The 11381-nt window shown below is 42.6% G+C and overlaps 1 protein-coding gene across 1 annotated transcript in view; it reads left to right on the top strand.

The window, feature by feature from the left end:
* Positions 1-11381, top strand: part of Slc25a12 (solute carrier family 25 member 12) — a 92678-nt gene that overhangs the window by 57099 nt on the left and 24198 nt on the right. Inside the window, 4 exon segments of the mRNA XM_021193123.2 lie at positions 1596-1680; positions 7894-7935; positions 10356-10382; positions 11088-11103. Of these exon segments, the coding sequence (XP_021048782.1) occupies positions 1596-1680; positions 7894-7935; positions 10356-10382; positions 11088-11103 (170 nt within the window).

The raw sequence follows: 11381 nt of genomic DNA, 5'->3' as shown, positions 1-11381 counted from the left end.
GAGAGAGAGAGAGAGAGATGAGAGAAGGGGTTCAGGGTGAGAATGAAGAGGGGAGAAGGTGCAAAATGAGAAGCAGAGAGTTGAAGAGAGGGAAAAGATGGACTTAATACAGGCTTTTCCGGTGGTCTGAATTTAAGGAGATTTATAGAAACTTAGTTAAGTTTGTAAATTCATTTAAATAGGCTGAGGTACATGGAAGAACATTGTATCCTTTTTGATCACCATAAAAGGTTGTTTTTCTGAATAGTGTGTACCCAATTTGTGTTGGAGAATATTCCTTTCTTAAGATATGCCTAATACATCATCATGCTTCCCCCAGAGACAAGCTCAGATGTTTATGCCTTTGTTACAAGTTAAAAACACAAAAGTATATAGGAGGCATTTAACATGCAAAGATATGCAGAGATATGCAAATGATTGCAGAACCCTCAAGCACAAGCGCCCAGTGGATGGGGCTAAAGAGGTGAATTTCGGTCTGTTTAAAAACCTGGGTGGTTGTTGCTTCCAGTCACCTGTGGTCGTTCTTTAAATAATAATATCGGATATACTGGGACTGAAGAGATGGATCTGCAATTCCGGACACTTGCTCCTTTTGCAGAGGACTCAGGTTTGATCCCAGCATCCACATTGGGTGGTGCATACCTGCTTGGAGCTGCAGCTTCAGAGGATCAACACTCTCTGGTGGCTCCAGAGGTCACCTGCACTTACAAGCACATACCGTCACCGGTGCATACATACAAATACACGTAATTAAAAAATAATTTTTAGGTCTCTGAGGCCTACAGAAGTTGGATATGCATATGTGTCTTCTTGCCTTCACGCCGTATGGTGCACTGCTGGATCAATGATATGTAGTCTTTCAGCTGCCTTGTGCACCAGCGTTGGGTGGTTGACACAAACTACCAGGCTATGTCTCAACCATCTAAAATTCACACTTTTAGACAAATGCTGTGAGCCTCCTTCACGTGAATACATGGTTTTTTAAAGTCCTTCTTGAAGCTACATCTAAAGTAACCTTTTATCTGGCTCACGGAATGTACTTATTTTTAAGTCAGTTTTGATGTCCATAGTGCAGTGTTCACATGATTCAAAACTCAAGGGCTTTGAAGAAGAATACTATAAAGAAGAAAGAGAAAGAAAGAAAGAAAAAGAGAGAAAGAGAGAGAGAGAGAGAGAGAGAGAGAGAGAGAGAGAGAGAGAGAAAGACTCTTTCTTCCTCCCTTTGAGCCTTCTCTTGAAGGCAGCTGTCTTTCTCCTGGTTTCTCACCTTGCTTGTGGGACACTGGGGACTTCTGCCTTCTGGAAAGGGAATGTGGAGCTTGGCTTTGATGTGAATTGCTTGTTCACTGTTTGAGTCTAATGCTGGAATTCCATTAGGTCCATTCCCTCCTCAGGGATTTTTCAGGAGGCTCTTGCTTTTGTTGTAAATAAGATCTGAAGGTTTATTGTCTTTTATCACTGAAATGGTCATAAAGCCTGAATAAGGCAGTGGCTCCTTTAAATAGGACTCTTCAATGGTTGGGGGAGAAAGGTGTGCTCCACCTGAGGGGTTTGTCAATGTCTAACAATTCTCTTTGCCACCTTTCTTCCTTAAGGCGCTTGACTCTGGCAGACATCGAGAGAATAGCTCCGCTGGCTGAGGGAGCCTTACCTCACAACCTGGCAGAGCTTCAGAGGCAGGTATGAGCAGCCCGTGACTCTGTTCACCGTCAAAAATGCTGAAATGGGGGCGCTGGGGGGAGGGGGTGATAGCTCGGAGAGATCGCTCGGAGGTTAAGAGCCCTGGCTGCTCTACCAGAGGATCCTGGTTCAGTTCTCCACATATGGCAGCTTACAACTGTCTGTAGCTCCAGTTCCAGGGCATCGCACACCCTCACACAGACATACATGTAAACAAAACACCAATGTGCATAAAAATAAGAAGAAATCATCAAAAAACAAACCAAAACAAAACAAAATATTAAAGACCCTAGAGACCTTAGCTCTGAGGTTCTGTTTACCACATTATCTCCCGTACCCTCACAAGCTGATGCAATGTGATGACTAGGTTTTGAGTTTCAATCTTCTAGCTTGTTAAGATGAGGAAAGTGAGAGTCCTAAAGCTTGTGGGCGTGACCTTCTTAGCAGTCATTTGCCTAAAGCATCCTTAGAGATAGTGTTCAGGCCACTCTGGGTGGTTAAGCTGATATATTTTTTTCTTTTAAGTACAAAGCACTTCACAGTTGAAACAATCTATCAGTGTGATTGTGCCTAACAGATTACAAGATGGAAAAAGAAAACGTATCTGATTAGTGAACCAGACAGAAAATTTGTTTTCCTTTAATGTTAGCTATAATAAAAATGAGGCCCATGTCTTATAATACAGCTCCATTTTGGATTTTCTAAATGTTCTCAGTAGAAAAAGCCAGACCCATGAGATGACCTCCAAGACTGAATGGAACCATTTAAAAAAAAAAAAAAAAAGAAGCCTTGTTTTAAGTGGAAACCTGGACATGTGGCAGAGGATCACAGGGCCTTGTGGGGTTTGAGGTTTCGGGGAGCTGGCCTCTTCCTCCTGATGTCCCATTGGGGTTGGCCTTGAAGCACCTCTCTTTCTCATTGTTCGTTATGAGGTTTTGTGGGAGATGGGGAGAGAAAGTGGAGAACGGAGGACAGGGACCAGTGGGGCATAAGGGGCAGCCTGCTAACGCGCACGTCTCTGCCTTTCCTCATGGGACTTCTTGGTGAGCGGCCGTGGGTGAGCTTGCTGGTGCTCTTCCTTTGTCAGTCAGGTGAGTGAGAAATCAAAGCCCTCAGCCAGTATGGTGATGAGCACCGGCAACCTAGCACTCAGGAAGTCGAGGCAGAAAGATGGCCATGAGTTCAAGGCCAGCCTGAGCTACATGATAAGATTGTGATTCCAAAAAAAAAAACCCAACCAACCAACCATTTGGAAAGGTCTGCTAGGAGGTATTTCTTCTGCTTGAGCTCCATAGAATTGCTTTCTGAAATCAGTTAGGATTTCCAGTTCCACCTTAATAATAAATAAGAATATTTTACTCAGTTGAAGCAAAGGAAAAATGCAAAAGAGCCCTTTGGCCCCTTCACCTCTCACCATGCTCTGTCTACGCATGGAGGATGATTGCTTTCTGTTGTGCACAGCGGGTTAGCTTTTTGGTTTCCCCTTGCCCAATTTGTTTGCTTTCTGTTACCAAAGTTTCTCTCTTTTCTCTCTCTCCCTCTCTCTCTCTCTCTCTCTCTCTCTCTCTCTCTTCTTTTTGATTGTTTTGTTATTTGAATCAGGATAATCATGTAGTCCAGGCTAGCCTCAAAGTTTATTTCTATTGTAAGTTCTTACTCCTTAAAAATAAGTGGGTATATTCAAATTTGGTGGTTTTATTGTTTGTTTGTTTGTTTGTTTTTGTTTTTGTTTTTTCCTAAAAACTCAAGCAACTGGCTGGAGAGATGGCTCAGTGGTTAAGAGCACTGACTGCTCTTCAAAATGTCCTGAGTTCAAATCCCAGCAACCACATAGTGGCTCACAACCATCCGTAATGAGATCTGGTGCCCTCTTCTGGAGTGTCTGAAGACAGCTACAGTGTACTTACATATAATAAATAAATAAGTCTTTTAAAAAAAAAACCTCAAACCAGGCAGTGGTAGTGTAAGCCTTTAATCCCAGCACTTAGGAGGCAGAGGCAGGTGAATTTCTGAGTTCGCGGCCAGCCTTGTCTATAGAGTGAGTTCCAGGACAGCCAGGGCTACACAGAGAAACCCTGTCTCAAAAAAACCAACCAACCAAACAAACAAACAAACAAATCCTCAAGACACTGAAGACATTGAAATATTTAATGATTTCTTACCAAATTGAACTTTGTATTTTGTACTGTACATTTATAAAAATCACTTTTGAGTTTTGAAAAACTTAATTGTGGAAAGATATTGTGCAATGTTATGTCTCTATTTTATCTGTCTTTGGAGATGTTGTTCATATCTGTTACTGGGGCTGGGGAAGACTCAGTGGTAGAATGTTTGTATAATGTTTGTGAGACCCTGATTCACAGACATCACAAAAATAAATTAGGTTCTTCCAAATAAGTAAGTGTCAGCAAGGTGGCTTAGTGTGTTCGTCAGGATTCTCTTGAGCAGCGGCTCTCAACCCGTGGGAGCCTTGTCATTCTCCTCCTTACCATCTGAGAGAGGGTCTTTCCTAACCCTAGAGCTTATAGTCTAAGCTAGGCTGGCTGGGGGCTGAGGATGGAGGGAGACAGGAGGATCCTGGTATCTGAACAATCATCGCTATTGTCACTAACATAGACAAGCCGCTCTGTATCTGTTTAAACATGGCCTTGTTGGAGTATTGACACTCCCCCACCCCCGCAAGACCATTGGAAGACACAGGTATTTATACTATGATTCATAGCAGTAGCTAAATTACGGCTCTGGAGGAGCAATAAAAATAATTTTACGGTTGGGGGTTACTACAACATGAAGAACTGTATTAAAGGGGCACAGCTAAGTTTGATCCCTGAGTTTGATTCTTAGAACTCACTTAGTAGAAGGACAGAACTGATTCCTGGAAGATGTCCTGTGGCCTCTGGATTTGCATGGTGGCATGTACACACACACACACACACACACACGCACACGCACACGCACACGCACACCATAAAAAAAATAAACAACAAAAAAGCCATTCACATTAATGAAATTAAAAGTCCCAACTCATGTACTCTGACTTCTACAAATGAATTTAGTTAAAATTTTAAAATTCTCTTTAAAAAATAAAATTCCACTTCAGCAGCTGGACAGAGTCCAGCATGCCCATCATCCCAGCACCAGGAGGCTAAGGAGAATGGTGCCCAGCCCGAGGATGGGCTGGCTGCTCAGCAGGACCCTATTTCAAACCAAGAGTCCTCATTTCCTCTCTGGCCCCCGTGTCTGATGCTCATTTCCCCCTTGCTCACCATTCTTGCTTCTCGCAGTTTTCCAGAGGCCAGATCTGTGACTCACTGCTAAGAAGGTGATACAATTACAGGAGTGACTTTTCTTTAGACAGGATGGCTTGCCTATGTAGTGGCAATGCCAAGCTCCAAATGGAACACAGAGATGTTCAGATATCAGGATCCTCCTGTCTCCCCGCTCCCCCCAGCTAGCTTAGCTCAGACTACAAGCTGTAGGTTTAGGAAAGACCCTCTCAGATGGTAAGGTAAGGTAGAAACCCGTAGAGAAGGACACCTGATGCCAACCTCTGGCCTCCACATGACCTCACGCAATAACAACAACTTCAGCTAAGTGTCTTAGTTTTGCCTACTGTTGAAGAGAGACACACACATCTTTATCATTCTCCTGAGTGTAGTCTTTACTGATAGTGAGTGCGAGTGTGGGAGATAGCTCAGCGGGTACAAAGCACCTACTGTCAAAGCTGACAACCCGAGTTCGGTCCCCAGGCCCCACTTAAAAGTGGAAAGAAAGTCTGACTAAGTAGTTCTCTGACATCTACATGTAAGAGAGGGGTGCATGTGCACCCAAACATCACACCGCCACCACCACCACCACCACCACCACCACCACCGGTGTCTTAGTTAAGGTTTCTATTGCTGTGAAGATACACCGTGGTCACCATAATTCCTATAAAGGAAAGCATTTAATTGGAGCTGGCTTAGTTTCAGAGGTTTACTTCATCATTATCATGGAGGGAATCATGGAGACATACAGTTAGACATGGTGCTGGAGAAGAAGCTGTGAGTTCTCCATTTGGATTCTCATGCCACACTGGGCATGGCTTGAGCATATAAGACCTCAAAGCCCGCCCCCATAGTGACACACTTCCTTCAACAAAGTCATACCTACTCCAGTCAAACCACATCTCCTAATAGTGACACACTCTACAGGCCAAACATTCAAATACATGAGTCATTTCTATTCAGATCCCTACAAACAGTAAATACAATTTAAAAGCAGATGTCCAAGAATGCTTGCATTAGCATTAAACAGTGGAAAAACTCCAGACATTTACTGAGAGGAGCAAGGCATGAATGAATATGATGTATGGTGAAAAAAATGATTTTTTTTCCTGCTTGTGACAGGGTCCTGTTATGTTGTACAGGCTGGCCTTTGACTCACAGTCCTCCTGCCTCAGCCTCCCAGGTGCTGGGATGAAAACGTGGTGTGCTTGACTATACCCATCTAGACAATGTAACTGTGTGGGGTATGGCAACAAAGTGTCTGTAATCTTCATGCGTGGTGGATGGGGGAATCAGGCAAGAGCCAGCCTTGGCTACACAGCACATTTGAGGTTGACATGGATTACATAACATAGTATCTCTGAATGGAAATAAGGAAAGAGAAATGTGGAAAAGAGTCAGAGGAAATGAGGACTCTTGGTTTGAAATAGGGTTCTTCTGAGCAGTGCAGGCAGGCCTCGGGCTGAGCACTGTCCTTAGCCTCCTGGTGCTGGGATGATGGGCATCCTGGACTGTGTCCAGCTGCTGAAGTGGGAATAGAAAGGCTGAGGGAAAGAGAGAGATTGGAGATTTCCTTTGAGTTCTTAGGGTTGAATCCCAGCTTCCTACAAACCAGCAAAGTGCTCTACCCCAAGCTGTATTTGCAGCTCAAACAAAATGAACCCTGCCCCACCACTACTAACCCTGAACTCACTTTGTAGCAAAGGTTGGTTTTGAACTCGGATCCTTCTGCTTCCATCTCCTGAGTGCTGGGGTTACAGCTATGTACTTCTACCCCTGTTTTATGAGTGCTAGGGACTGAACCCAGGGTTCATGCCAGCCAAGCATTGTACTGACTAAGCTTGTTCACACTTCCCCAAAGGGAAGTTGTAACTTGAAGAAACCAAGTTAGGTGAAAGTTAACAAAGGGCTGTAGAGAAAAAGCTTTGCACATTTTTAATGCTTGTGCCAGTTTGGAGGTTAAGCCCAGGTTATCCCTCTATGAGTATGGGCAAACTATCCTCCTTATTTTTTTCTTTCTGGGTGTCCCACGTTTACTTTTTCTTTTCTTTTTTTTAAAGACATTCATTTATTTTATGTATATGAGTACACTGTACCTGTACAGATGGTTGTGAGCCTTCATATAGTTGTTGGAAATTGAATTTAGCACCTCTGCTAGCTCTGGCCCAAAGATTTATTTATTATTGTAAATAAATACACTGTAGCTGCCTTCAGATGCACCAGGAGAGGGTGTCAGATCTCATTACGGGTGGTTTGTGAGCCACCATGTGGTTGCTGGAATTTGAATTCATGACCTTTGGAAGGGCAGTCAGTGCTCTTACCTGCTGAGCCATCTCGCCAGCCCCCCACGTTTACTTTTTCAGCTGTATGAGGTAAATGATCTGTTATGAACCTTCTCAGGCATATAGCTATGTGTTGTGTTTCTGTGAGAGAGTATATTAAAGCTCTAGGCCATTTGCTCACAGTGTGCTCTGCCTTAACATTCCCAGCCAGGATGACTGCATCTTTCTTTCACACACACACACACACACACACACACACACACACACACACACACAAAAGCTGTTCCTTAGCCTGGGGGGACTTTGTCTCTCTGTGTAGTTTGTAGTCTCTTGAACCACCATTGATCTTGGATTCATGAGTACATGGAGGACAACATTACAGTTTACTGGTTAGCTTCACAAAAGTGAAACCTGTTCTCTAAAAGGAGGAAATCAGGTTTCTATGGAAGCTATTATTTATTTACAAGTCGTTTATCTCATTAAATGTTTTAGATCAGAAGATACTGCAGTCTTTAATGCATCTGAACTCCTGCATATTGGGAGGAAAATATGCATACATTGTTTTATGTATAGAAATAAGAAAATAAAGTTTGTATCTTTTTCTCTGTACCCACTTGGTCCTTCTGTACTGTCATAGTTTGGGGTTTTAATCTTATTTTGAAAAGCTAACAGTGGGGCCTGGAAAGCCATAGGTGTGGCTCAGAGTGGCTTCCCTAGCTCTGCCTTGCTCCTCTAAGCACACACAGATCAAGTAGAACCCAGCTTTGCTGTTCTCAGATGCTTAATGGAAAATCGACATCAGATATTCTTGTTCTCCAAAATTGTTATGTGTTGTTGGCAGGCGCTTTCTCCCCACTGGGTTGACGTGCTATATGAAGCAGCTCGGTGTAGGCTCAGTTCGTTAACTGACACAATCCCATCCTACGTTTAACACAAATAAATAAATGGATAAATAAATAAATAACAAACCTCGGTTCAAATGAAATCTCAAATTCCCGAGGGAGCCAGTTAAAAGCATTTAAGGATCTCAACTTCATTCTGCGGTGAAAACCACTTAATTAGCCTCATTAACTATCAGCCGTACCCTTATCGGGTTAACCTTATCAAGCTGACTTATTAACCGTATTGGGTCCCAACCTTAAGGGAGAAATGCCTTTTCCCTTGGCCCCTTTGCTCACAATAGGTGATTGTCTCAGACCTGAATATTTTCCTCTAGCCTAAATGCTAAAAACTCAGTGCATAGCCATTACAGGGATGACAGTTCTAGGGACATTGCACTTATGAATATTCATGATGTGAAACCTATAGCATTAATTACATTAATTTGCATAGCTGACTACAAGGGAAGCATAAGTTGTAATGATAACCAAGCCTTAAGAAGAAACATCTCGGTAACCCTACACTGGTATGTTTTCTTACAAATGCTGTTTAATGGAAATGAAGGTGACATTTCTGTCAAAAGGCATTCAGGTATTTATAGTTCGAGATGTTGTTGTAGCTAAGAGTTAAAGCACAGAATAATCCTTCAGTTTTCATAGGATTTTGCAGGGCTTATAAACATTCTTTGAAGAAAGAGAGTTGAAAGAAAAATCTGTATTATTGGATGCAGGAGAAACCTCCCATGTGAATAAGGGAATTAGTGGTCACCTGACGCTTCTTTGGGATCATAGACCTATTATTTTACGAAAAGAACCTTTGTGTGTGTGTAAGATCAGGTTCAACTTTGGATCCAACGTCTGTTTGCCTTGAGTTCACTTTTTAAAATTCTTATTTTTATTTTATGTGTATGGATGTTTTGCGCCTCTCTCTCTCTCTCTCTCTCTCTCTCTCTCTCTCTCTCTCTCTTTCTCTCTCTCTCTGTGTGTGTGTGTGTGTGTGTGTGTGTGTGTAAAAATGCATGCAGCTTGTGGAGGCCACAAAAGGACACCCCTGGAAATTGAGTATTAGGTCATTGTGAGCCACCATGTGGGTGTTGGGAACTGAAGCCTATTCCTCTGGAAGAGCAGCCAGTCTTAACCATTAAGCCATCTCTCCAGCCCTTGGCTTTGAACTCTTGACCCATTGGCTTCTGACTCCTGAGTAGGTTCCATTACAGGTATGCACCACCATGCTTAGCTTTAGTCTCTATATTTTAATTCAACTTTGTTTTCTTGAGATAAAAGTCTCCTGTAGTCCAGATGGACCATGAATTTACCCTGTAACCGAGGATGACCTTGAACTTGCGAAACTCCCGGCTCCGTTCCCTTAGAACTAGAATTCATGCCTGACTCGCCATGTCCGAATAATAGCTTTATTATTATTTTTAGTTGTGTTGATTATTACTGTATATGTGTGTGTGTGTGTGTGTGTGTGTGTGTGTGTGTGTGTGACGTGTGGAGTTCAGAGGACACCTCTCGGGAGTAAGTTCTCTCCTTTCACTGTGGGTTCTGGGGATCAAATTCAGGTCTTCAGGCATGCACAGCATGCACTTTAGCTGCTGAACTATCTCACCAGCCACCACTGCCACTCCTCCTCCTCTTCCCCCTCCTCCTCTTCCTCCTGCTGCTCCTCTTCATTTTGAAAAGCTCATTACAGCAAAGTAGGTATTTTACTGCTTTGATCCAATCTGCTTATATAGCACATCAGATATTTCCATACCTTATAGAGCACATCAGATATTTCCATACCTTATAGAGCACATCAGATATTTCCATACCTTATAGAGCACATCAGNCACATCAGATATTTCCATACCTTATAGAGCACATCAGATATTTCCATACCTTATAGAGCACATCAGATATTTCCATACCTTATAGAGCACATCAGGTATTTCCATACCTTATAGAGCACATCAGGTATTTCCATACCTTATAGAGCACATCAGATATTTCCATACCAAAAGTACTTAGTTCTGGACCGGCACCTTGATATAGACAGGTCACTGCAGGTGCAGGACTGTGGGACAGCATCGGATCTGCAACCAGATTTATTTCACTGTTTTATTTTACTAGTATCATAGATTTGGTTAGAACTGTGAATATGGGCAGGACAATAGTTGTTAGAGATTTTAGATGTGATCAGTCTTCTCTGGCCTGGAACTCACAGAGATCTGTCTGCCTCTGACTCCTGAGTGTTGAGAGTAAAGGGCTCCTCAGCACACAGGACAATTTTGGTATATTTCTAAAAGCAAGACTTTTTGATATGGGCAGTGCATGCCTGTAATCCCAATACTTGAGAGGCAGGAGGATCAGTGATTTAAGAATACCCTCAGCTATATAGCAATTTCAAGGCCACACACACACACACACACACACACACACACACACACACACTAAAGGATTGGTGAGATGGCTCGTCTTGTAAAGGCGCTTGCCACCAAACCTGACAACCTGAGTTTGATCCTCAGAACCTGCACGGTGGAAAAAACTGATTGCAGAAAGTTGTCTCCTGGCCTCCACATGTGAGCTATGGCTGCATATACCTCCCTACCTCCATGCATATACAGTGATTGAATGAGTGATTGAATGTTAAAAACAGCAAAATATTAAAAAATGTTAACTTAAAGAGGAGCAAATGTTATATGCTGGTATATTTGCTTACTTAAGAGATCTGTTTCTGGGAGGGCTTGACATGGGTCTCAGTGATGCAATGCTTGCCCAGCTCCCATGAGGCCCTGTGTTCAATCCCCAGTACTACAAAAGCAAGTATATCAATACAAACCTCTCAAGGATAACAATGTATCCCCACAACAGTCCATATGTGAAAATTAGGAAGACGCTACTCTGTGTTTGTTGGGTATGTTGTTATTGATTTTTTTAAATCTATTTTATGCTTTTGAGTGTGTGAAGGGCATATATATCTGTGTACCTCATGCAAGCTTAGTGTTTTCGGAGGTCAGAAGAAGGCATTGAATCCTCTAGAACTGAACTTACAGGTGACAGTGCACCACCGTGAGGATGCTGGGAGCCCAAATAGGGTCCACTGCAAGAGCAGTGAGTGCTCTTAATTTCTGGGCCATTTCTCTCCAGCCCTGGGGTGTTTCTCTTTAAACAAACAAACAAACAACAAATAACAACACCCCACTGTTTTCTTTCAGGTTTAGATTTTTCTTTCTTTCTTTCTTTCTTTCTTTCTTTCTTTCTTTCTTTCTTTCTTTCTTTCTTTCTTTCTT

The sequence above is a fragment of the Mus pahari genome, chromosome 3, assembly GCF_900095145.1.
Source record: "Mus pahari chromosome 3, PAHARI_EIJ_v1.1, whole genome shotgun sequence".
Classification (NCBI taxonomy): domain Eukaryota; kingdom Metazoa; phylum Chordata; class Mammalia; order Rodentia; family Muridae; genus Mus; species Mus pahari.
This window is presented reverse-complemented; position numbering and strand designations above follow the sequence as displayed.